This window comes from Musa acuminata, chromosome BXJ1-5, assembly GCF_036884655.1.
Source record: "Musa acuminata AAA Group cultivar baxijiao chromosome BXJ1-5, Cavendish_Baxijiao_AAA, whole genome shotgun sequence".
NCBI classification, from domain to species: domain Eukaryota; kingdom Viridiplantae; phylum Streptophyta; class Magnoliopsida; order Zingiberales; family Musaceae; genus Musa; species Musa acuminata.
Window position 1 is genome coordinate 48,251,711 of NC_088331.1, and position 27,309 is coordinate 48,279,019.

At 40.9% G+C, this 27,309-nt stretch overlaps 4 protein-coding genes across 6 annotated transcripts; 1 reads left to right on the plus strand and 3 right to left on the minus strand.

The window, feature by feature from the left end:
- Positions 1–1,967: 1,967 nt before the first annotated feature.
- On the minus strand, positions 1,968–3,518 carry LOC135674855 (abscisic acid receptor PYL4-like). Its single transcript, XM_065185098.1, has one exon. The coding sequence runs from the start codon at positions 3,276–3,278 to the stop codon at positions 2,658–2,660; it is 621 nt and encodes a 206-aa protein (XP_065041170.1). The 5' UTR covers positions 3,279–3,518; the 3' UTR covers positions 1,968–2,657.
- A 3,056-nt stretch (positions 3,519–6,574) lies between these two features.
- Positions 6,575–7,015, plus strand: LOC135674856 (uncharacterized). Its single transcript, XM_065185101.1, has one exon. It carries the CDS (start codon positions 6,575–6,577, stop codon positions 7,013–7,015), a length of 441 nt encoding a protein of 146 aa, XP_065041173.1.
- Positions 7,016–7,333: 318 nt separating this feature from the next.
- Positions 7,334–13,240, minus strand: LOC103986069 (putative pentatricopeptide repeat-containing protein At3g08820). 2 transcript variants are annotated; one of them, XR_010513751.1, is made up of 3 exons: positions 10,475–13,240; positions 10,196–10,308; positions 7,334–9,079 (listed from the first exon to the last, which is right to left on the minus strand). XR_010513751.1 is itself a non-coding variant. In XM_009403946.3 (2 exons), the coding sequence occupies exon 1, from the start codon at positions 12,589–12,591 to the stop codon at positions 10,501–10,503; it is 2,091 nt and encodes a 696-aa protein (XP_009402221.2). In that variant the 5' UTR covers positions 12,592–13,240; the 3' UTR covers positions 7,334–10,308; positions 10,475–10,500. The 2 variants fall into 2 exon arrangements, 1 of the variants encoding a protein (XP_009402221.2); XM_009403946.3 differs by having other exon boundaries at positions 7,334–10,308.
- Positions 13,241–13,390: 150 nt separating this feature from the next.
- On the minus strand, positions 13,391–26,200 carry LOC103986454 (uncharacterized). Of its 2 annotated transcripts, XM_065185099.1 has the most exons (11): positions 25,738–26,200; positions 24,251–24,414; positions 22,448–22,571; positions 22,242–22,371; positions 19,962–20,029; positions 17,245–19,871; positions 16,712–17,143; positions 14,237–16,581; positions 13,953–14,126; positions 13,756–13,860; positions 13,391–13,667 (listed from the first exon to the last, which is right to left on the minus strand). In XM_065185099.1, exons 1-11 carry the CDS (start codon positions 25,890–25,892, stop codon positions 13,614–13,616), a joined length of 6,378 nt encoding a protein of 2,125 aa, XP_065041171.1. In that variant the 5' UTR covers positions 25,893–26,200; the 3' UTR covers positions 13,391–13,613. The 2 variants fall into 2 exon arrangements, with proteins under 2 accessions (XP_065041171.1, XP_065041172.1); XM_065185100.1 differs by lacking the exon at positions 25,738–26,200 and having other exon boundaries at positions 24,306–24,414.
- Positions 26,201–27,309: the final 1,109 nt, after the last annotated feature.

Here is a 27,309-nt window from a genome sequence, read left to right on the forward strand (position 1 = left end):
TGAGCTTGTGATAAAAAGTATTACGGTCCTTTCTTTACTCCCTACAGGCCTCATCTCTCGTGGGTCTCGCCACAAGGTTGTTTTATAGTATTGGCAGGTTAGGTTTCAGGCTTAGTGTGGACTTCAAGCATCCAAATAGAAGGCGACTGACCCATTTTCTCAGAACCGGAAGAAGTTCGCTCGATGATTGTCGCAACCGCAACACTATAGAGAAAGTTTACTTGGTACACGCAACTCCATATAACCCTGAAACTTCTTTTTCTCAGACGCAAACTCAAACATACACTCCGTTTGATTCTTAGGGGAGTCAAAGAGTTGTAGATGCATGCACTTGTAACATACTGTCATCGAGTGCCTCTTTCATGCCACAGCATATTCCCAGGCGAGTCTCTAGAGCAGCACACGGTTTCTCGAAGACCTAGTACATGGTTTTTATGGAAAATATTATTACTCTGAAAGGAGCCTTCCTTCGAGGAGGAGATGAATCTCCCCGGTATCCTTCTTAGCTTTCAAGCCACAATAAACCGTGCATTAAAAGAAAAAGATCCGTCAGCTTACTTCGGAAAGGGTATCCTATTGCCACTGGTCTGAATGTAAATTAAAAGAAAAAAAGGGTCTGTTCTTTGTGAGAAGATGCAGGCTAGTTGTTTTCTTCGGATTAAATTAATCAATTATCGACTTTGCCTAATCTAAAATGGTATCTGATACCATACGAGAAGATTCACAGCTGCATTAGATGGTTTCATGTGGACATTAGGTGATCGGGTTATTCCATTACACAAAAGAAAGCAACATCCAATACGTAACAGATGAAACTAAAACCCACAAACAATTAGCACCACTCACTATTAAAAATGTTCGTAGTTAATAAATCTCAGGTTTAAATTGGCATAACAACATCTTATGCACCATTTAATGTAATAATAATAATAATAATAATAATAATAATAATAATAATAATAATAATAATAATAAAAGGTCCATAGCTATGTGTGTACACACATTCTATACAGGCAATTATCACACTCCTTGGAACAGGCAGGAACAATGAATTCTTGATGACTTCGGCGCTCGTGCACTGAATCGAAAGCCTTGCTACTATTTTCTTCCCACTATCCCGTCTTGTCCGCCACCTTTCTAGAATCCATTGCGACTCTTAAGACAACGGGAGGGGAACTGACAAAGTTGAGGACCATCACCATACACTCGCGAACTAAAAACTTTTTCTCTATGTTCAACCACCACTGTCGAAAACAAAACAAAACAAAACAAAACAACAAACTGTTCTTGGGTTGGGCATTTAAGAACCTAAAAATGCACGATTCATCGCTCGCTCACTATGTACTATACCAATTCATAGTGATTTATCAAGTGTTTCACCTGTTTAAACTAGGCGAAGTAAGATCTAACTTGGTGTTAATTAATAGACGCAAGTAGCTATTGCTTATATCACTCGCCCGGAGTCAACGACTTTAGTTAACCGCGGCCGTGCCTGGAAACCGCTGTTTCCATGTCAAAAGAAAACCAGAATAAGGCACAATTCTGCGTTCCCAGTTTAGCAGAAAGTCAATTGTTGACTAGCTTAACGGAGAAGAAAACCTTGGTGGCTAGCAGGCTTCTGGAGTCCCGAGCGAGGATTTGGAACGGGACAATTAAAGGAAAACTGACGGAGAAAGTAGATGGCCATGATAAATCTGGGGCCGTAAGCATGAGGTGACGGAAGGTGGGATGGGGAGAGGCCTCCTTGCCAACTTGCCTCACGACTTGCAGCCATCGAATCGAAGACCAACCAAGAGAGAGAGAAGAAGATAGATAGGGAAAGCCAACAAGGAGGAACAAGTGACACGAAGGGGCTTTAAAATTCTTCTTTATGCCGCAAGTTGAGAGGTCGCACGGGACGCGTACAAGTGTTTGCCATTGGATCCCAAGCCACCTCTTGGCATTTGCCCACAGTGGAATTAGCTAGCGGATGTACACGATGGGTTCGGTGAGGATATACAGAAAGACATTTTGGGACCATTCGTGCACGTCGGATATGATGATTTGAACCAATTCATGATGGGGCATCCATCATGTCCTTGTAACTTGTAAAGCGGAGACGGTTCCCTGCAGTTGAAGAAGTAGGATCGATGTCGGGTATGACTTCGATGCACGCTTTCAAGCGAATGCGCCATGGCAATCTGGTGTCCCTTGCGCTGCAAGGATGCTTCTCATACCAAAACAAAATAAATAGTGCGAACGAGCACTCATCTCATCCATCTCTGTGAACCCCCATTCTCAGTTCTCGTCATCATCCACTGCTCAGGGAAACACATACGCCGATCAAGACCACAAAACAGAACGATAAGAAAGAAGCCCAGACTTGTAGCGCATTACAACCAACATCTTTTTCGGCTTTTGTATAAACAAACTAAGCTAAGGCATTTCATCCACGACGGCTTCTTCTGTGACTAAAAAGGAGAGGGAAAACAAAAAACAAAAACGAAATAGAAACAAGTTGGGAGGAGTTTCTCCAAAGTCTTCCAATGTTTGATTAGCTCGGCAATAATAAATAGCACAGCAATGCCGTCGTCTCCTTCCAAGTGGGCATGCAAGAGGGACGGTGGTGGTGGTGGTGGTGGTGGTTGTGGAAGCCATGGGAGGCTTGGGAGAGCAATTTACTTTGTTTCCCGCGGGCACCTGGCCAGGTTCTCGACGGTGCCCGCCAGCGAATGGAGGTTGCAACGGACGATGGTGTCGACGAAGACGCGCGTGTCCTCCCTAGTATTCCCTGCCGGCACGTCCACCACGTACGACTCCACCACCACCGTGCCGTCGTCCCCCTCCGGGTGGAGGGTGGTCACCGAACGGTAGTTGGCGAGGCGGTGCTCCCCGCCGACCACCCGGAAGCTGAGCACGTGACGTTCGTCGTCCAGGATCTCCAGGCGCTCGCGGCTGGTGGCCGCCGGCAGGCCGGACACGACGCGGACCTCCCGCAGCGTCCCGACGTCGCCGTCGCCGTCGATCACGTGGCAGCTCTTCACGAAGTGCTTGTAGGCTTGCGGCTGGTCGAAGCGCCGAACCACCGACCACACTGTGGCAACCGGCGCCGCGACGTGCTGCACCAGGGCCGAGCAGCACTGGTGGGCCCCAACCGCGTGCTCGTGTTGTCGCGAAGTCACGTCAGGTACGCCATGGCCTATGCACCGCACCGAGGCGCCGACGGTGGCGGTCATCGACCCCGGCTTGCCGCCGATGCGGTGAAGCGGAGGGGACGGCTTGGAAGAGGAGTGAGGCATCGCAGCTGCCTGAAAAAAGACGATGATATACGAGTGCTTTAATTTGGTTTTGGTTTTGGTTTTGATTGCGGGGGTGTTGAGAGGTATAGAAGAGGGGGAGACTGATATAGAGTGGTGTGTTGGAACCCGAACTCCCTCTATTGAAGTGCAAATTGCTTACCATTTGATGGTTACTGAAGTGCAAATTGCACATTATTTATGCACCCAATGCGACGAAATGGCACTTGAAGGGGTGTTTTGGTCTGAGCATCCAATGGGCTGTGGAGAGGAAAGTTGGACATGGAAGGGGTGATGAAAGCGGGAACAATGTCGTTGGGGTACTGCAACAGAAAAGGAAAGACGGACGGAAAGAAAGAGAAAGGTCAGCAAGTTGATACCTCCCTAGCCTTTGATTTGCATATTTGAGGCCCCGCACAATTTGATATGTCCATTGTCAATTAAAATCTCTCAAGTAGATAGCAGAGAAGACGGTCGCGTATGAATTAAGAATCTTTCTTTGATTGATTATAAGATATTTGGTAAAAAGAAAGAATCTCAAATCGGTGTTAGAACCACGGACCAAAATATTTAAGTGAGAGTTATCGTAATACACTCATCAGACCCATATAAGTTAATCATATTCATTGTCCACTTCCAATGTGAAACTAATGGGATGTTATACCTTTTGACAATAACGTATATATATATATATGTAGATTAAGATAAACCAAGCATCCTTTTAGATCTATCTTTTAGAAATATTTATTAAAATAAAATCTCATAATTTTTTAGAAACTAAATAAACTTTATACCGTAAGTACAAACTTTTCAAACTTAATCTAAATCCATTTGCAGTCAAAATTAGCCCTCCATCATTTTTCTCTCTCTCTTTTTTTTATTTTCTATCTTTCTTCTTTCCTTCTTATATGTTCTCTCTCTTTTAGCCCTCTTCGTATTCTTCTTCTGTTCTCATAGCCGATACCTCCCTTTTTCTCTTTCCTTCTCTTTATATATTTTATTTTCTCCCTTCTCTTCTCTTTCTCGTTGTTTTCTCTTTCCTTTCTCTTTATATCTTTTCTTTGATCCCTTCTCTTCTCTCTTTATTTGTCACGGCAGATCCCCCTCTTCGTGATCCTCTCTCTCTCTCTCTCTATCAATCTCTTTCCTTCTTCTCTATTCCCTTAGTTGTTTAAAATTTAATCCCTACAATATTTATATTTATATATAAATAAATCATCAAAAAATAGAAATTTTATAGTCTAATATATACATTATATATGGTAGAAAGGCATGCCGTTAGTCTTTAAAGAGGTTCTCATCATCCCTTACTTTTTTATATTTTTTGAACTTTGATATAAATTAAATTAAATTATTTTTTGATTGAACCATATATAATTTATTTTAGCGATTTGTATTGATATATTGATCGATCGTCGATAGATATGTATCAATAAATGTATCATCCATATTGATTTTTTATTGAACTAATATAAATAATTTGTGTTGGATGATATGTCACGGAACGATTGACGGTGAAATTGTGAGAGCAACATTATCTTTGTATTTGCGAAATGCTTAGACTCGAGCATCGATGAAAAGATCCATACGGTGTATGTGTGAAACTCTGCTTCTGGATGTGACACTATTTTTTTCTTCCTGACTTAATATTCTCGTTGTGACAGGCAGCAAATCCTGATTGCCTGCATCCGGATCTGTTCCAAGCTCTAATTTACTGTTTTATTATTATTATTATTATTGGACTTGATAATCTATCTCTAGTATTTCGGAGTTGTATAAATAATATGTAAGCTTTGTCACAGACGAAGAAGACAAGCAAGTCGACACCGCAAATGAACTGTAGTACCAGATTCCGACGGGGAGATTTTGCCCACTCGATGGATGGAGGCGGGGCGGCCTCGTGAAAGCCGTCGGAGGAAGTGGGGCCCCTCGAACAGGACGATCGATCGATCGACTTCTCCGCGTTGGTCGGTGGTCGGTGGCCGCGAACACGAAGCTTCCTCCACCTTCACCACTACATCCCACGTGGGCACGTGTGCCCGAGCTCGGACAATTGCGTCCCGTGTTCGTTCGGTCCTTCGATAGGCGGCTCACAAGTCGTGGGTGGATCCATCCATCTTATTGCTCAGTGGAATTGGAAGCACGGGTCCAAGTTATTTTGCGTATACCGTTCGGTTTCTCAAGTGCTAATTAAGAATTATTCCCCTCAAGTAGGGTTTAAGAATTATAGGGATTTTGGTAAGACGGTACTGAGTGCAGTAATTAGATTATTTATTTCATCAAGTGCTTGCTTCGTATCACCTTCCTGCACAGGCATTCGAACCCTCTCTCTCTACTGCCATCTAGACGAGCATGGTAACCAATGTCGGGCGATGGATAGTTCAATGCACCGAAGGTTGACGACGACTGCTATAACCAGTTGCTTCTATGCCATACCAAATCTCGTAGCAAGGGACAAGAGTCTATCCGAAGAAACTAATGAAAAGAAGTTTTGGTGGGTCGGCGACGGGGATTGTTACTAACTATGTCAAACTTAGGATGGTGTGCACCACCGGAAATGGCAGCTAAATCCCAGCATTAGGGAAAGTAAGTATTTTGGATGCGTCTCCTTGCAAACTTGCATACGAGACCATTGGACGGCCGGGAAGATGCGGATGCGGTGCCAAGCCTTATCGTTTGCTCTATTATGCAGGATTAGCGTGGACTTATTAACTAAGGAGGCTTGTTGTAGGGAACATTGTACTACTTACTCATCATGCAGGTCCTCCAGGAAGAGTTTTAGTTGACAGGAACTTTTAATTCTCCAGTCAGGAAGAAGATACGGATCGAAGCAGCACCACCACCACCAATCATTTGGGCAAGATATCCTTCCTATTCCAATAGGGATCGGCACCCGAGTCTCCACATACATCATCGTCCACAAGAAAATGATCGCGATTGAAGAAAAGGACGTTGTCAGACAAATCGAAACCTAGAAGAAGAACATGATCGGGAGGTGCATTTGTGATTTTGTTTATCTAGTACTCAAACAAAGGTTAACATTTATCTATCTATCTATCTATCTATCATGCCAGCTCTGTGTCATACATACACTTGGGGATGGCTACACCATTCATTCTATAATGTGGCCCTTTTTTGTCGTAACGCAGCACAGCATGGCCTTCAGCTTTTAGTTTACGGCGAGTTCCAGTGGCGAACATCTATATAACCCTCAGCAGGCTCACAGCAGGAAGCGACGCATGAGGGAGGGGGAAGGGGGGGGATATTATTAAGTCGAATAAGAAGAAGAGAAAGAGACGATGGGCAACAGCCTCAGGTGCTGCTTGGCTTGCATTCTTCCCTGCGGCGCGCTGGACGTCATCCGAATCGTCCATCTCGATGGCCAAGTCGAGGAGTACAGCAGCCGCCAGGTCTCCGCCGGAGAAATTCTAGCAGCCAACCCGGACCACATCTTAAGCAAGCCGTGCTCTCAAGGCGTCACCACCAAGATCTTGATCGTGTCGCCGGACTCGGACCTGAAGAGGGGCCATATCTATTTCCTGATTCCAGAATCAGCGCTCCCAAGAAAAGAGAGGAAGAAGAGGCACCAGAAAAGTGGCAGCACTGCTGTCGTCCAGGAATTGGGCCATGACAGCTGCCTGAGGCAGGTCCTTTCGGAAAAGAAGGTTCGGCACCGCCGGCGGAGGAGCGGCCAGGTGGGCGTCTGGAGGCCGCGTCTTGAGAGCATATCAGAGGACTGAATGAAGGAACAAGACTTTGGCATCCAAGTGTCGGTGGGTCGTAGAGGCTTCATGGGGTGACAGTTTTTTTTGGTGGTCTCTCAGTGCCGATCGCGCGCTGACTTTGGTTACTTGTTCCCATTTTTCTTTTCTCTCTATTTCCTATGTAGATATAATCGTTGCCACCTTTGATTTTTTTCTCGCCACTTGATGAAAAAGAAAAAGTGGAAGGAAGCTGTGAATCCTTTTGTAATCTATTCTTCAGAGAGAAAAAAGACACATCAGTTGGAGCAAAATGGGAAAGAAACGTGAACCAGTATAGATATCACATTCAAGAGATGAGTCAAATCCATGTCACGAAACCATCCCATTGCAAAAGCGTGAGATGTTAAATTGAGCTGCTGACGGTATTCCTAAGCAGATTCATTCAACATATATTTCTGGCAACATATCACTTACTAAAGAGTAACTGAAAACATTTTCTTCCGAAAGAAAGCTATTGCATATATTGCCACCAAACATAATCCTATGCTTGATGCACAAATCGTATGCATCTAACATTAAAGCAGCCCTGCTACTCTTTCATTCTCTTGGGAAAAAGAAATAGCCAAATCATACCTCAAAAAGATTAAATCGTCATCAGAGAGAGGAATATTTCCACCTTAAGTTAGATCTACACCAGCTAGACGGGCAAGAACTGCTGCTCTTGATTACCAAGACCGTCTACAAACTCTGCAGTCGGAGCCCAATACCCTAGTTGATAAGATCAACTTCTATGCAGCCTTGTACGAGCCTTCATCAGACTACTGTCTTTTTCAGAGTAGATAATTGAGGTGGCATTGTTACTCGGAGGCCCATACAATTTGTTTGATGGCTATAGGACAGATCTGACGGTTTTAAATTTTTTGATTGGAAATCCATGGGAACATGACTGCTCTTCTCAAGTATTAAGTCAATAAACACAAAATATATGGTGACCGAGTGCATGCATCGTGGCTTATGGTAACATATTGGAGTTCATCACGATGCAGCAAGGAGCCCTTAAATCACAAATGTTCAGTCTGCAAAACCTAAGCAATTAATGTTATTGCATATCAACTGGTCAATGATTGCACACAGCGCACGCAAACAGCCTGATCTTAGATTTGGTTTTCAGGTTTCATCTCCTCGACATCTGGAATAGATTGATTGTCAGAATTATAACTCTCTCTCTCTCTCTCTCTCTCTCAGCACATTTGATTACTGAGCTGCAGATTTCCCTATATAAGAAACAGAGATGCAACATATAATACCAAGGCTTGTCAGCTACAGCTAATTGATTCCTTTCTAGTTTATAGTTAATTATAGCTCGAAATCATCTTGTCAGCAGAGAATCTTTAATATAAGAATGCAAAAAAGCTTGTTTTTATGTGGTATCAGGTGCATCCATATAAAAAATCTTTGTGACAACTAAGAAGTGGGCTGATGGATCTGGCATATTTTCTTAATCATTTTGAAATTTAATGTTCTTAAGCTAGCTGTCAGGCTAAAGTCTCGGTGTGTGGATTTATTTCTTTATTCATGTCAACCAAAAAAATGTTGTCCAAATAGCTGTCAGGCTATGTTCTCAGTTTGTAGATTAATCATGTAGCAGTGCCCAAAAAAAGCCAAAACTTATGCTGACAAAACTAGATTATCAATTACTTCTACAACAGCAAAAATTAAGCATTAAAGAAACGTTTACCAAAAATATGACTGAGCTGGTACCACTTCCGTACTTGATATGAGGTGTGAAGTATTTCGTATTTCCTGCATCAAGATTAGCTTACCATGTACTAAACAAAGATAGGTAGTACCTAAATCCCATTTATCTGAATTTTAGGTACCGACAAAATAGGCTGGGTTAGAAAAAGATATTCATAATTAGTATTTCTAGCAAGATAATTTATTTGAAAGAAATTAAATTAAAGAAAAAATTTACATCCTGCTGACTAGGTCCCTTGACTGTAATTGTGTCCCATTGGCTGGTGCTACTTCAGTGTGAAAGGGTTCATATGAATGTCCCGAAGTCTTCCTCTGCAAAATTTTCTCCTCCTAAATGGATCTCTTGCAACAACAAAAGAAAAAATTATTCATGTACCATTTTCATGGGAGTAGATTTGGTATGTCATGGCTGTATCTTCATCCAGCAAGCGTGGACTCTCAAATACAGTCCCAGTGCAGACCAATAACTTTTGGTGAGTTGGAGCAATTCTCAACAAAAGAAGCTACAATTGTGGTAGCACATGGTGACAGATGAATGAGGAGTCCGCATATTACCCTTAAAATTGACCATGACTTTCTTGTCCACTTGAACATGTTCGTAGCACATTTCATGTGAAAGTGGGACACATGCCCCCGTGTTAGTTAGGTGTGGCTCACCGTGTTAATGATTCAGGGTTAATGGGAAAAGATTATCTCTCGCTAAAACACAAAGGAAAACATGTTCCTAAATTGTTAACATGACAGTGCAGCAACTTTCCTGAGGTTTAATACTTTCAGTTGTAGATGAGATTGGTGACTTATTCATTATCACTATGGCTTACTTCATCATAGGATGCATAGGATCTTGATGGAAGGAAGAGGCACATTCAGCTGGTAGAGGCTTATGGGCATCCTTGAACCCTGAAAACCCTATACATGGAGAAAAGAAAGATGCAACAGTGCGAACAGAGGGAATTTTCTAGTCTATGTTTAGATGACAGATGGAAATATTCACTTTAGAACAGGTTCGGGGCACTTGGGATGTGCAAAAAATTGTTCAGACTTGTCAAACATATGGATTGTCTAAAAGCAAAAATGTAGGGAAAAAGATGGCCATGAGCAGTTGTAGGCTGTCATAAGACCAAGAAACAGTTTGAACATACTCCTGGTTGATTTGCCACATTTTATTCTGGTGTAACAGGATGCCTTTTGTTCAGATACAGCTTTTTGAGAGAAAACATATGCTCCATTACCCAACTAATACTGGTAAGATGCCTGTGGTCCAAAAAGTTAATTGAACAAATATTTGCTTTCAGCAGTTCTAGTAATTGCAGCTAAAACCATGTGGCATGTAAATGACACAAAAACACAAAGGAAATAACAAATGATAGGACTGCATTTATGCAACAAGGAGTTAATGCAAAAGAAGAAATATATTGCCTAGGTTTAGTTTACATAAGATTGCAGAATAAGACTAACCTGTGTAAAAAATTATCTTCTCTCTGGTTGGTTGTTCTCATATGCTTTTTAAAATATCAATGGAGCATATCTCAAAAATCCACTTGTCTTGAAGTATACCAAGTTTGTTGATCCTTTATCATCATATTAATGTAACAACATCAGTGGGGAAATTAAACAATTATCCATATAAGATACTGTATTTGCAGAAGCCATAACTTGGATTAGATTATGATGATCTTGTTCACAAGCCATAACTTCATAAGCCATAAGCTAATGTAACTTCCATCTCACCGTTACCTTGTTTTAGATTATGATGATCTTGTTCACCAATAATCATTACATGAACAGGAGCCATCTTTAAAACAGTGGAATCTGTTGTTGTCTCTAACTACAATCTCACGGTTAGTAATGTCTGAAATGAGCTTTATTGCTGCATGACAATCGTTACAAACACGAAGGTTCTTCACTACTCTGATTGTGTCTTCTGGTCCCATACTGATCAGACCAAAAGCAATAGCCAGTTTTTCACTATGATGCCCAAGTGAATGCTCTTTCTCTTCCTCTTCTATGTCAAACAAGACCACTTCTGTTGTTGGCATGTACCCTCTTTGCTTTAACTTCCTACCCAACTCATCAAGCTTAGAGTAAATCTCATTAGACAGTGGGTGGGATATGTCCCCTACATGGAACTCATGAACCACACCTTTTAGCTCAACCCAACTACACCCAGGTGTCTTTTGTATTCCTTTCTCCTTCATGACCAACCTTAGTCTTGCAGAGTCATTCCATCTCTCAGTTGTAGAGTATATATTAGATAGCAGAACATAATTCCCAGAATTTTGTGGCTCTAACTCAATAAGCTTCTTCAACACATGCTCGGCCAGTTTGGTATCACGATGCAACTTGCAGCCACCCAGCATAGCTCCCCAAACAACAGCATTAGCCTCCATAGGCATCTCATTTATCAATTGATAAGCCTCATTTAACAATCCAGCACGGCAAAATAGATCAATGATACAACCATAGTGCTCAACTCTAGGTGTCAAGCAGTAAACCCTACTGATGCTGTCAAAGTACCGCCGTCCATCTTCCACTAGTCCAGTGTGTGAACAGCTGCAAAGAAGGCCTATGAAAGTATTCCCATCGGGTTGAATGCCCAGCTTCTCAGTCTGAGCGAAAAGCCCAAAGGAGAGATTCCCATGGCCAGTCATGGCGAGACCAGATATCATTGCATTCCAAACTATAAGGTCTTTTTCCATTATCCTCTTAAAGATACTCCAAGCTCGAACGATACTTCCACATTTGGCATACATATCAATCAGTGCTGTCCCTAGGACTGGGTTCATAAGGAAGTCACTCGCATCCATTAATTGGCTTGCCTGTTGACCTAGTTCAAGGGCTCCTAATCTGGCACAAGCCGAAAGCACTCCAACCATGGTATAGCAATCCGGTCTCACATTAGTATTCTGCATTTTGAAGAAAAGCTCTAAAGCCTCTCGAGGAAGCCCATTGGAGGAATACCCACAGATCATTGCACTCCAGGACACAACATCCTTCACAACCATCTTGTCAAAGACAGCACGAGCCTTCTCCATGCTTCCACATTTAGCATACATGCTGACTAGTGAAGTAGCAACAAACACGTTGTTGTCGATGCCCTTGTCCTCTGCATATCTATGTATCCATTCCCCAGTCTCCATATCCCCTAAATGGGAACAAGTAGTCAGTATCCTGACCAAAGTGAAACCATCTGGCACCAAACCCATATCCAACGAGCTTCTGAACATGTTGAGCGCCTCTTCCAGCTTTCCACCACCAATATAACCACTAATGATCGAAGTCCAAGAAACAACGTTTCTCACGGGCATATCCTCGAACAACTTGTGCGCAGTATTCAATAAGCCGCATTTTGCATAAAAGGAGACCAAGCTGGTCTTCACAAACACATCTACCTGATGCCCTGTTTTTATAACGTGTGCATGAATCTTTGTCCCACCTTCAAGGAATTGAAGCCTAGCACAGGCCTTGAGAACGAAAGGAAATGTGAAGTTGTCCGGAGACGGGCCCCACCGCCGCATAGTGGCATAGAATTGGACGGCATCTTCCGTTTGGTCGACGGAGACGAGGCCGCGGATCATGGCATTCCAATGGAAGATGTTCCGTGGATGGTCGGCAGCATGGAAGAGGAGGCAGGCGTGCGAGGGGTGGCCGGCGTCGAAGTAGGAGGCGAGGAGGTGGTAGATGAGATGGGAGTCTTGGATGAGGCCGAGGCGGAGGGCGCGGGCATGGATGGGCTTGGGAGGATGGCATCGTTGAGGGAGGAAGAGAAGGAGGAGTTGCTTTAGCTCGGACGACTTGGACGGGAGAGGGACAGAAGGGAATGGGAGTGGGCGGCAGACGAGGGCAGCAGCCATTACCCCTCCCACATTTAAATGACCGGATCGTAAGACCCCCTGGCCCTGGGGATATATACTATATACAACACATCGTCTTCTCTGAAGAATTCTTCACCAAAAGGTAGCCTCGCAAATATATACTTGGGAGGAGCATTTCTATTCCTCTAAAATAAGAAGAATAGAATAGAATAGAATAAATAAAAGAAAAGAAAAGAAAACAAGGCTGTCGATCTCTAAACATCCAAACACCACCATCACGGCGTCGAACGTTTGCACGACTAAATCATGATGGAGTCTAAAACCTGCCAAATTTTCCCCGCTCGCGACCACATGTGCCTCGCGAAGAAAAATGAGGCAATGGCTTTTCTAATTCGGAGCCTCAAGCTTTATAGCCTGCTTCAAGCTCCGCGCGATACCCATGGAAAAGATCTAAGTGATATCAATGTTTTAGCCAAATCCTCCAAGCAAAGCAAGGAATGCCTGCTCTTGCAGATCAAATACTACATCTATAAACACGTTGACCAGAAAGTTCAATTTTAGCACAAAATTAGTCAAACGAGCTTTTGCAACAGTCTTCGTCTGATTAAGAACATTAAAGACTTGGAAAATCCCAAGTGACTACGATAACAGCAACCCTTCCATTCATCATTTTATGGTTTACATGCATACATACATTCATCATTTTACGATTTACATACATACATACATACATACACACACAACATACATACATACATATATACATACATACATACATACATACATACATACATACATATAGCTGGCATAAGATAACTGTCGAATACAGATGAACAAGTAGAACAAAAGAAAGGGAATAGTATATACTATATACATGATAGTATAATTTGAGTGGAATAAGGGCCTCCTGTCAGCATTACGTTGAAGCTTAAGTAGACTTGCTGACATTAATATAGCCATGCTCTCGTGCAACTACATCTTGCCGAATCAAGCCACATGATGTACAAAACGAGCATACCTCATCTAGGAGAGCACAACAATTTACAGGAAACAGTTGGTACTCAACAATCACTCCAGCTATCTCCACCGTCCTCTTCATCACTTCCCGCAATTACCTATTTCAAGGAAACATACATGATAGATTGGCCGAAGAACAAACGAGCAACTTTACTATTTACATATCTGTCTATTCTATAGACCAACCTGGCGGATTGCATTTGCTTTCTCCAAGATGGCAGCAACTTTAATGTTCGTTGGATGACCCTTACTGTTTGGCTTTGAAAGAACTGCTGGCTTCAGGCTGTAAGACTGATTAACAAGAAGTGGTCTCTTTGAGCATTAATCGAATATAAGTCTCTAAAGTGGGAAAAAATCTTTAAATTGTCGCATAGCATTCCAACCTTGTTTCTTATCTGCTCCAGTAATGCATCTCTCTCATTTGCCTTCGGCTTATCGGAAGGCTTAACAATCTCTGATACCTTTCTCAACTGCAAAATATTAGACTCCAGCAATGGATCCTTTTTATCTGCTTTTGACTCATTCAAAGGCCTAGCCAGCTCCGGTACCTTCCTTAACTGCAAGATATTAGATGAAGAGAATAGGGAGACGTTAACAAATGCAACTATCGACACTTGCCAGCGTATAAATGTAGAAGGAAGCAAGCCTGTCACCACACAAATATTACCGTGCTTCTGTCATGAGCAGCAACAGCCTCTATCAGTGGATTTCTGGGACGGTTTCGTATGGAACAGGGTTTAATACTAAACCAATCATCTTCTGTTGTAGGTACAAAACCAAAGAGGGTGGACTGATTCCCTTCCAAAGAATATACCAAGTTAGGCTCAGGTACAACACCTGAAGAGACTGAGAGCTCTGATGACTCTAGAAGGTGCATATTTACACTGCCAAAGCCCCCATAATTACGGTGATGGTTAGCATCTCCTAAAGCAGATTCAACCAAGAAAGGATTCTGAGGCTCGACTGTCTCCTTTTCCAAATTTAGGTGACTGAGATCAGAATAATGAGGTTTCACCAACCCTAATCCTGACCACAGTTGGCTAAGTTGAAATCTTTTATCTGACATCACTTGAATCTTCTCTTCCTGTGATGTGGAATCCTGAGAGATTTGGTTTTCCATTGTTGCAGATGGTGTAAATGTATCTACAAGAGATAATTTTAGTCCATCCTGTGTGTTGCAAGCACACTGACTCATCTCATACTCCGAAGATGACGATATTGATGAAGATGCATTTAGTGAATGCACAATTGCATCCCCTAAGGATACATGCTGATGGATCTGATCAACAATAATTGGTGGCAATTCAGACGAACCCAATGGTGGTGCAGTAGGTAAGTTTGCTGGTTTGCTCTCCGATAGTGCCATAAATGTTTTTGTTCCAGCCAGAGATTGAGATGAATTTTCAATTGGTAATAAAGGGCTCAACGAAAGCTTTCGAGATCTCCATTCAAGAGGGGGAAGTGGTGGTTCTTCAGGATTTTGCATGGGGTAGCTGGAAGTTGGTTCATCTGACTGTGGCTCATGGGATAATCTGGATGCACTCTCAGTAACAGTCACATCAGAACTTGACACCAGCGAAAACATCATATCTAATACATTGGAAACAGCATAACCTGCAGAAACTTCAGGAGGACTGCCTTTTGATGAAACAAGGGCTTCTGTACACAGTTTACCGACCATGCCTGCATTTGGCAGCTCATCCAAATCATTGTACTTTCCATTGTTCACAAAAGCATGATAGTTTGGTTCATATCCATCTGAGGGTTTATCATCAATGTCAATAAAAGGAATGCCAAACTCAAGATATTCACCCTTGTGATGCGAAGATTCTGATTCTACTTTAACTTCATCACCAGCTTGTGACGTAGAGACTCCAGGTAAACTTGCAGGATCAGATACTAAAATGCCGGTCAATAGAGTTGTCTGATGTTTTTCACTTCTCTGACAACCTTGTGCAAAAGATTTTGAACCAAGGTCTGGTTCGCATTCCATAGGATATTTTAGATGTGCATCATGAGTACAAGTTTGCAGATATGCTTGGACATGCTCAGCTGGCACCATGATGCCTATGTCTCCAAGGAATCCAGCATCATTTGCATTAAATGAATGTTTAGCAGACATTCCAGAGCATGAAACACCAGGGTCTAATGCTGATTGTCCTGCCTCTGAAGTAACTGTCATGTTCAGAGTGTCCGCCTTACCCAACATTTTCACCTTCTTTGGACTATCCTCTAGCAACTGTGACCGAAGGCCAGATGCCTCTTGAGTATACATCAAGGAAGGATCATAACTTTTAGCTTCATCTTTAGACGGAAAATTTTCAGCTGACACATTATCAATGTGAATAATCTGTTCAATCTCTTGAATGTTCTTCTGAGGGTTATCTTGATTAAACTCATTTGGAAATTTCAAATGATCAAGAAAAAACATGGGAGAATTCATGACCCTATTAGAAATTGTTTCACTTTCAGAACACCAACGCACCTGTTCTTCTGAGTTCATTATGGAAGATTCTTGAGTTTCCTCTGCTGAGCTAACCCTGGGGGACTCTTGAGATTCCTCTTTGTTAGCAAGAAACTCCAACTGCAGTTGCCGTGTTTCAGGCAATTCAACATTGTTTTCTGCCACTCTGTCAGCATCTTTGAAGCCAACTTCTGATCTTGAATAAGATAGATTTTCAACAGCAATTAGATTTTCCATTTCCGTCAAGCAATCTTTATCATTGATGGCAACAATAGCAGAAACAGAAGAGAAAATGGTTTCAGTTGAATCTACTTCTGCATCTTGATTCATCGAATCTGTTCTCTTTCCTATGGTTACATTTGAAAGATGTTGGGGAACTTCAATATAACATGCAAAATCTTTTGCAAGACTACTCTCATGCTTCGTGTCTGAAAGATGATCAGATGTGTCGGGTCTCAGAGACATCTCTTCAGACATTTGCTCAACAGGATTATGAGTGAGATGAAGGCTTTCAGAAACATTGTCATCTTTAGTCTGGACAGATGAGCCTGCCATTTTGAATAACCCAAAATATCTTCAGTCAGATTGCTAAAGTTCCAATGTATCTGCTGAATACCAAATTGTGGTTTGCTAAAGAAAAATAAAAATCATAGATCTCTGCTACAGTTGCTAACTTACCATTCATATTTTGGGCCACACCATCAGTTCCCTTCATATAATCAAAAGATGTTTCTGTGTTTGTTTCTTCAGGATGCTGACCATTGTTTGTGTCTGCAGCTAATTGGTGATGCTGCAAATCCATGCCAGTGTCAGGGACAAAGGCGATGATGGATGTTAAGCTGCTCCCACCTGAATTAGTTACTGTACCTTCTTCTGAGGCAAAGGTTTCAATATCTTGATCCAACGAATGCTGCATCTCTTTTGCTGTGGGCACAGTGGTAACCAATGAATATTCATTGCCAAAATCATCCATGGAAACACTTCTTATTGGTGAACAGGAAAGATCATTGGGCATTTCAAATGTCTCCATCATGTCTTTTAAAATTGGCTCATCCACGTGCTCTGCATGATGAGGTTTTGCAGGAGAATTGCTTCCCAAGTAAGTTGAACCTGTCACATCAAATAATTAAAACAGAAAATATGTCATGGTTGTCAATCTGAATAAGAAAAAAACACAGTATTTGCTTGACAAGTAAAAAAGATAAAACTACCATCCAAGCATTTTGTTGTCTCATCTGTTCCTTTGGCGTTAAGACCAGCTGAAGCATCATTCAGGAGAACAGTAACTAATTGCTGTGCATCAAAACTTTCTTTAGGATCAATGTTAATGAGACTAGAAGTTGATTTAATCACAAATGAACTGCAAGATTCATCTTTGATATCTAAATTCAAACCATCAAATGTCTTCCTGTTGCTAGCTTCATCAGACTTGGGTTCAGCTGAATTGACAACCTCATCATGTGGCAAAATCTCTTCACAGCTTTTATCATTGGTCTCACCATGAAGTTCTGAGTTCATAGAAGAATTTGAGGAAACTACCGTCGGTTGAGTTGCTGGCATCTCATCTAAATTACTTAAAGTATCTAGGTAAGGAATACTTGACATTCCACTCTTCGGAATGTTGTTCAAGTTCACTGACACGGCAGAGAGGCCAGCAGAACCTGGTTCTGAAATTTCAGTTTGCATATCCTCTGGTCTTTCAGTGGTGTCAAAATCCATCTCATGAACTTCCTTTCTCAGAATATCAAGATCTGGTTTGCCTTTATTTTCATCATGGGTTACATCACAAATTTCTGAGTCTGCAGAAGAATTTGAGGAAACCACTTCTTCTTGTGTTGCTGACATCACAGCTAAATTACTCAAGGTATCTAAGCATGCAACACGTGACATTCCACTCTTTTGAATGTTGTTCAACCTTATTGACATAGTGGAGACTTCAGCAGAATCTGGTTCAGAAATATCACTTTGCTTCTCCTCTGGTCTCTCAAAATCCATCTCATGAGCTTCCTTTCTCAGAACATCCAGATTGAGTCTGACTTTATTTTCATCGTGGGTTACATCACAAAGTTCTGAGTTTGCAGAAGAATTTGAGGAAACAACTTCTTCTTGAGTTGCTGACATCACAGCTAAGTTACTCAAGGTATCTAAGCATGCAACATGTGACATTCCACTCTTTTGAATGTTGTTCAACCTTACTGACATAGTGAAGACTTCAGCAGAATATGGTTCAGAAATATCACTTAGCTTCTCCTCTGGTCTCTCACTGGTGTCATAATCCATCTCATGAGCTTCCTTTCTCAGAACATCAGGATCTGGTCTGCCTTTATTTTTATCATGGGTTTCATCACAAAGTTCTGAATTTGCAGAAGAATTTGAGGAAACTACTTCTTGAGTTTCTGATACCACAGCTAAATTACTCAAAGTATCTGGGGACGGATCACTTGACATTCCACTCTTTTGAACGTCATTCAACCTTACTGACACAGTGGGGACTTCAGCAGAATCTGGTTCGGAAATATCACTTTGCTTCTCCTCTGGTATCTTACAAGTGTCAAAATCTGCCTCATGAGCTTCCTTTCTCAGAATATCAAGATCTGGTCCGCCTTTATTTTCACCATGGGTTTCATCACAGAGTTCTGAGTTTGCAGAAGAATTTGAGGAAACTGCTTCTTCTTGAGTTGCTGACACTGAAGCTAAATTACTCAAAGTATCTGAGTACACATCACTTGACATTCCACTCTTTTGAATGTCATTCAACCTTACTGACACAGTGGAGAACTCAGCAGAATCTGGTTCAGAAATATCACATTGCTTCTCCTCTGGTCTCTCACTGCTGTCAAAATCCATCTCATGAGCTTCCTTTCTCAGAATACCAAGGTCTGGTCTGCCTTTATTTTCATCATGGGTTTCATTACAAAGTTCTGAGTTCACAGAAGAATTTGAGGAAATTAGTTTTTCTTGAGTTGCTGGCATCTCAGTAAAATTACTTGATGTATCTGAGTATGGAACGCATGACATTCCACCCTTTTGAATGTTGTTCAACCTTAATGTGGAGACTTCAGAAGAACCAGGTTTCAAGATATTAGTTTGCAGCCCCTCTGGTCTTTCACTGGTGTCAATATCCATCTCAAGGGCTTCCTTTATCAGAATACCAAGATCTGGCCTGCCTTTATTTTCAAAATCCATTTCTACTTCCGACTCCATGCTGTTTAAGGCATCCATGAAATTCTCCAGCTCACTACCAATGTCTTCACTCCTGTAGCCATCAGTACTGCCTTCTAGTTTAAGTTCATCCTCTACCAATGTATAATCTACAACGTGAAGAGATGTGGTTTTCTCAAGATCACTTAGCTTATAGTCACAGGCACTACCTTCTGATTTTTTTTCAGAATCAGCAAGCTTTTCGTTTTTTTCCATGAAGTTAAAAATCCTCTGTGGACTTTGTACTTGACCAAATGGTTCATATTGTGCTTCTGACAATTCTTCAACTTCTTCCTTCCAACAATCCAACTCATATGTTGTTAAGACTGGCACTTCTTTTGTAGGAGTTTTGATAGGACTTGCATATCTTGCTAATGGATGGTTTGCTGACACATCCATAACAGTGTCATGCAATTCACAAGTTAATTCACTTGAATCAACTAAATTCACATTTATGTTTAAACGACTTCCAGAATTATCATAAACAACTTTCTGGTTATCTGAATGCAGTTCAAGAAGAAGCTTTCTCAGGTTAATTCCAATGCTTCCACTAGTACCATTTGAATTCCTAGATCTCAACCTCCTAAATTTTGTGGCAGATTTATTTGAAACCTGATCAGAAGTCGTTGGATGCAAACTATACAAAACCAAAGATCAAATTACTCCAAAACTAATGCTTATATAGTACAACTTGATCAGATTGTAGGGACATAAAATGCAAGCTTACTTGGAATTTGCATGTGGCGACAGTAAAGACTCAAGACTTTGACAATTCCTCCAACGTGATCCCTTCTTCTGAGAGAACAAAAAAGGCATAATGATTTCAATACAATATTGGGATGATTTCTGAACTAAACAAAGTGGAAGAAGAGGAGGATATGATGATTCTTTTTAGATATGAGGAACAAGCAAGCTGTTCCAGCCAAAGTAGGTCAAGGTGGCATTAGTTCAAACGACCTGTTAGGACCAACTCTCGAAAATCATCAGTCTTAGCTAGATGTATATATCAATGATGCATGTATAAACATAATACAAACTATTTCAAAGTTCCATAGCACTCATAATTAAAAGATTTCCCTTCTCTAAGGCATGAACTACCATACTGAAGGTGAAAGAACCTTAAGAATTGTGTGATGATAATTTTACACCGAATGATGTGCTGCTTCAAATGGTTGAATTGAAGCCTACTCTCCAATAATGATCAAGTTGCTAATGTGAAGGAGCAGATTTATTAATCGTAACCACAGTGAGACATAAAGGCTGAATTTTCTTTATATTTTACCATCAGTGGCAATAGGAGAGAAATCATCAATCCTGATTGAATGGCCTATTAAACCATACATATGGAATGTCATGGAATGAAGCCTCAATGGCACTCCAGGAGGTTAGGGAGGGGCACATGGATTGATGGAGTGAAAATGTTTGATTCTTCCTGTGGATACACAAATGGTCGATACAACTAAATTTAGAAATATATAGTGGCACTTGCTTCACTTGTCCGTTTAACTCAATTACAGACACCATCTTAAATGGGTCTCTGAAACAACAAGCAAATTATTCATGATGTACACCCACTTGCCTTGACAAAGATCTTATCATACTTGGTACCAACGTCAGAGTAGGATTCTTATTGCAAATTAAATCCACCTGCATTTCTTACCTTTTTCTTTTGGCAAGGAGAAGGGTGATATCAAGTATGAGTTACAGAAGTCCTGCTTCCACCGAAGAGGTGTTCAAACCAAACAAAGAACTCATAACTTTTGTTGCAATTTAAATGAAATTGGATGGACCAAACTAAAAAAGGAATAATCAGACCAGTTGATTTAGTTTCAGATCAAACTTTAAAAATGTATTGATTTGTTTCATTCTGAGTTTAGCCTCTTAAGAGCAGACAGAAGGGACAAATTGAAGGGGAGCAGGCACAACACCTTTAACCTTATAGACTCGAACTTACCAGACAATATTGAACCCATTACTAGAGGAGCTTATAAACCTGGATCCACCCTAGTCTTTCCCCGAACCCTCTCTCCTCGATAAAGTCTTCTTCCCTTCTGTGTCATTGGTCCACTCATTTCATGTCTACCATGCAGGGCACTGCCTCTATAATACTGATTGTATTTGAACCCTATAGAAGGCACACCTCCTAGACATTTATTCCCCACATTGTTCAATTTCATGTATACATAATGAAAAGTGGGTGTTATCTCCCAGGAAGGACATCCCATAGTGCCTCTGCCTCCACCAAGATGACTAACAGTATGTTGTGTGGAGAGGCCAGTTTGGCATCACAGGAATAGTGAATAGTTACTATCTTGGTTATTAATATTGCCGAAATTGTCATATTCTCTTCAAGTATATTTATTCATAGAGCACAAAGGATTCCTTTCCTCCCATCTTTTTTTTCTCTATTTGTAAATTTTTCAGGCTAATTTTAAATCACTACCTTAGATTTTCCACCCGGTGTTTTAAACTGGAGTGACAACAACCTCAGATCTTTTGCCCCTTGTTCTGATTTATATGAATATGTGAAACCTACCCAACACATGATATTAAATCACTTATCTTTAATGGAGTCTCCCGTTTTCATTACATTCAGTTTCTGCAGTAATTACCACAAGATGACCTCAATGACCTGAATTTTCATACCTTAGTAATTTAAGAACTTTGATTATAAACCTGGAAATATCTGATCTAGAAATCAGAAATTTTAAGCTTTTGAATTATTCATTTCCTTTGTTCACTAACAAGCCTTCACATATTCTTCTTGCCCTATAGGTCCATCTTCTTAGAGAATGCCATTCCCAGTGAGCCACAATTCAAAGTTAACATTATGAGATAGTCATTGTTTCCATATTCTGGGCGTAATGGGACCACAACATTCAAGTGAGTCAGGTTTGGCTCTTCCAATTAATCATTTTAAATAAGCTTCTTAGGAGATGAAGCTCAGAGCAAAAGACAACAAATTGAAAAAACAAAAGAAAATAGAGAGACTATTTTTGAATCTTACCCTCGTCTTACGTGATTTCTTCTCCTTTGGAATATAAGTTTCCAACAAGCCGGAGGAGACTGATTCCATCTTAAAGAATGATGGATCCGAATACCTTTTCAAACATGCACCAGCACCAGCAGTATCAAATCTGAAGGAAGGAATAATTTGCTCAACATGCAAATTTTATACCTTAAGCAGACAGCACACTGCCAATAATATCATACTTATCCAGGGTGAATAGCTGAGGTGGTCCACGGCATTCTTCATATGAGTCCAATATAAACCGTGGCATATCCCCTTGAGTGATTAGGTTTTGATCCATTTGAATAGTACAGCGCCAATCAATGCCTGCAAATAATGACACAAGCAACTATAAAAGAAGAAAGGTAGGAAATATGGAAAATTAGGGGATGATAATCTTCAGATATTTCATTGCATACACCACAAAAATTTCATCATGTGAAATTAGGAAAACAGAAACAAAACAATTATCCACAGCATTTGACTAAATCAATCTTCTATCGCACCATGCAAAAAGGTAAAAATAGGTAATATAGATTGTCAACATGTAAACAGATGCATAGGTTGTAAATACCATGGGTTCAGCTCTACTGTTATTATTGACTATTGGCATTCCTCTCCTCATCCTTTAGTAAGGTTCGCCGTACCGTACCGTACCGGCGTTTCGACTCGTGCTCGGTACGGTACGGTACGGGTGTACCGACCGGTACACCGAGGTGTACCGAGCACTGTAGTACTGCTACAGTGCGGACCGGTACAGGGCGGTCCGCGTACCGACAACTTGTCGGACCGGTACGTACCGCCCATACCGGGCGGTACGGCTCGGTACGGCAAACCCTGTCCTTTAGTCTATCATTTAACCTTAGATGTTTTGAAAGTGATTATAGTAAGTGAAACCTTAGATGGGTCAGTCCAGAAGTATTTAATATATTTTATTAAATATTTAGTAAAGTTGATAAGTTCAGGTTGGATCCGAGACTTGGTGTGGAATTTTTTGCTTTTATTTTCTTTTTCCTTGCACCTTAATCACGACCTGAAAATATAAACAGGTCTGATATTAGACCTATACCCCAACCCATGAGAACTTGTATGAAGGTCATCTGGTCTTAATACCATCAGCACATCTAAATATGGGTTTGATTAATCTGGCCTACCCTATGGGTAGAAGAATTCTGCTCCATCTACCCTAAACATATAAAGCGTAATCCTACATGACAGATTCGTTGATGACATGGTTTAAAGCTTAAGATGAAGAACGTAGCAGTCTGGTTTTGACGGGACTTGTGTGTAAGCTTGTTATGGAGGTGCCAGTTTCCTGTTATCTTGTCAGCAAGTAAGTTATTTGCTGAGGAACTGCACGGCTATAGTTCAATGGTGGAAATGAATGGGTTAAGCATTCTTAGCACAATTGGACGACCCAATTGGACTTGAATATTATACTATCTATCTTCCTGATGCCAAATGATACATTTAGTTTTTAGATCAACCTCTTTAGACTATTCAATTTTATTGCATCATAGCCAATGAATCGTTCAACTTGGATTTTATCGAAAAAAATATATGTAAGAATCAGAACATTAGTTATAAATAGCACCAAGAATGAACATTTACACCAATGGATCTGAGTCTCACTAAAACACAACTGAGACTTATGGGAACCTGATCTCTTGGGCTACATTAATCTCAGACTTAGGTAATCCGCACAATGCATGTGTCGTTCCTTCATCTACTCTTGTCCTAAATAACATTGGATTGCTAAATACAGACTCATGAAAATTTCCAATAAACATATAACCAATTACTTAAATTGTAAACTCATATGATGAAAAAGTAGTAACCGATATTCCCTCTATATATGCTAGTTTTTTTATTTTTCAATTTGACGCAATGTATCTATAGTAAATACAAAACCATACTGATTAACCTGGGAGAAACTAGAACTAGAGAAGAGATATCGATATTGCAACATAACCTTCTTAAAAAAGACGCTACAAATGTATACTAACCATCATTGTAAGCAAAACTCGAATGACTAGACTGAGATAAAAAAGACTTCTCAACTGATGGAAACTCTGCCTCAAGCTGCTGGACGCGAAGTGTCAAACCATGACTTCTAGCTGCAGTTCCCATAATTTCTTCATGCAAGTCACGAAATATTTCTGCAGCAAACCTATGGCAGAACATGGGAAAAATCACTCATACATGATCTACTGATGCAATAAACTTGAAATGTTCATCATAAGGTGGAACTTCACAACAAAATATTCATGAAAAAATATTGATAGATTAACATCAAAGGGAAGCATCACCGAGCTATTTTTGAGAAAAAACAAAAGACACGATACCACTTAAATAGTAAATGCATAAAAAAGAGAAAAAGAAAACGAAGAAAAAAATTGATATTTGCATACATTCATTTAGATGACAAAGTTTTATGAAAGTAACAAACCTTTTACAGGGAAAGGGAAAAATCATCAGTATCTAATTTGATCACATAAAATCGTTTGTTGGCTATACAAGATGATTTTACTGTAGGACATATGTAAAATCAGAGCAAAAATTCCTCCAGTGATCGTTTAATGTGAGACAAGTTGGAAACGCTGTTCTGAAGATAAACCATCTGTTTTCGATCCATCTGAGTGGCTAGGACCAGATGGAGAAAGAAATAATAGAACAACATCACTACAAGCAGAAAAGTGGATTCAAGAACTAGGAACAATGTAAAAGTGTTGACTAGTGGGATATTTTGGATTTTGGAATTTATTAGGAAACTGAAGGACCATAGGATAGCTAAAACTCATCTTAATAGTCAATTTAGCTAACAAATATGTCCTTCTTCAGAATCGAAACATTTAAAGCACCCTCTAGAGATATTTTCCTTTCTTTGCTTAAGGATTACTTCGTTCCATGCCTTTGGATATGATAACTACTTATCCTTTCATCAATCTACATACTTCTTCCAATTCTTACCCTTGCTTTGAGTTTCCAAAGGAAAAATCGTACCGATGCAATCACATGACATAAAGTCCCTTTATAAAACTAACAAGACTAAGTATCGTTGATGGCACACCAAGGAAACAGTGCCATGAAACAAACTACAATAAGTTGGTTAGTTTCATTGTCTTCTTTTGCTTCCAGAGGGTTCTTCATGCTGTCTTTTCATGGTCGAGTACAAATGTTGTTAATGAAAAGATTTGGTATCTCCTCTAACTACGTTCATCTAATATGAAACAATCAGCATCCGATTCAATTGTCAAGCAACAACCACACATCCCTAAACTCTACTAGAATAATGACGATATTAACCAGAAAAGAAAAAAGAAATAGAACGAAGGCCCCAAAAACCCTAATTCTTTAAGTCTGAATTACCGAATCTTGTCATCCGCAGAACCGAAACCCCAAAATTCCACCATCAAACCAACGAGAAAAACATCAAGAAGCACAAGAAGAATATTCTCACCCCCACGACGGGTAAGAGAACAAAAGAACTTACTCTGCAAGATCTCCGAGCTGACGAAGTACGCCGACGAGGCCGGCCATGGCCACCCCTTCGAGGATGGCCTCGGGATCATCCTTGTCGGCGGCTCGGTGGAGCTCTGGATCCGCCAACCCGTACTCGTTCCGTATCAGGTATCGAACGGTCGGCATGTCGCCGGAACCCCCACCAAGAACGAAGCAACAGAAGGAGGCCCCAACCTGAAAACCCAAGACGGCGCCCTTCTCCCTCCTCTAGTCTCCCCGCTGCCTCATTTCCTCCATGGGAGCGCCTCGTCTGCTACCGAGTTCCTGGTACGCAGCAGGCGGAGACGGCGAGGGAGTGGGAGTGCGTGAGACTTCCCTTTCTTCTTTATTGTCCCTTCCGCCGGCCCTTTTTGGTTTTCTTTTCTGCCGCGGAGGGGAGGTGGGGAGGAATTTAAGGGAAGGAAGATTCACAGTGGAAATGGGAGGGTACGAGCGGAGTGTGAGAACTCCTAATACCCCATTTTCGGAAAAGACAGACGTCTACTGTTTTTGTGTTTTCTTTTAATCTGAAAAAAAAAAAAAGAAAACTCGACGCCATTTATTGTTGGCATACAGTGTAACGCTTAATCGTCGTCCGTAGAGGCCTTTTTCTTTTTTTTTTTCCTATTTTTTTCAGGGAATCTAAATTACTTTATATTCTTTTTTAATGTTTATACCTGGAGTACTTGCAGGGATTCTCGCCAATAATTCATGATGAGCAAAAAAGATTCTCTCCAGTAATCGCATGGATCTAAAATTACGAATATTTAAATTAGTGGTTGGACTCGCGTATCGATCGATCAATTAATGGTTGTGATGTAGGAATCGAACCGTTTTAATTAAAAGCACCACCGCAGGAGAGTAAACCCCACCCCCACCCCCCCCCCCACACCGTTAGGCCTGCAATCTATTGGTATTACTACCGCTGCATTCTATAACTGAAACGTACTTCTTTTTCGCTGCTATGTGTTGTGTCCAAAAATGTGGATGTTTCGATGAGCTAAAGAAATCAACATCACCTAACCTCTGTAGCTATCGTTCCTTTGTCGTCGTGGCTGGGAGTATGCTTCGGCTCCAACACAGTGCTGACCCACAGACGCATCAAGTAATGAAGTCGATGCAACAGCAAGAAGCATTTCGCCGAGTGGCTTCATGGCCTAGTAATCAATCATAAAAGCAGCGGTCGGAATTAATGGAAAGCCCATCATGTATACGCTTCCAAGTGGGTAATCATCCGTTCACTCGAAAACTAATAATGTACTTTTGATATGTATGTGTTCTTTTCAAGCAAAGGTGGTGTATACAGATAGGCAATGATTTCTTTCTTTTCCCGAGGAATCGCCAACGGGAGAAGATGATATTGTCTTTGATCGGAAGCTACTCTTTGGGCTGGAAAGATGATCGGAACGGTCTGTCTTACGCTGCAGGATCACAACGCTTCAGAGGAAATTTAATGGAAGAAAAAGTTAATCAGAAGATTGATTTAAAATGTGGAAAAGACTGGAAGTTTGCTCTGCTACAGCCTCCATTACAAAATTATCACAACTCTACATTAGTATATTAT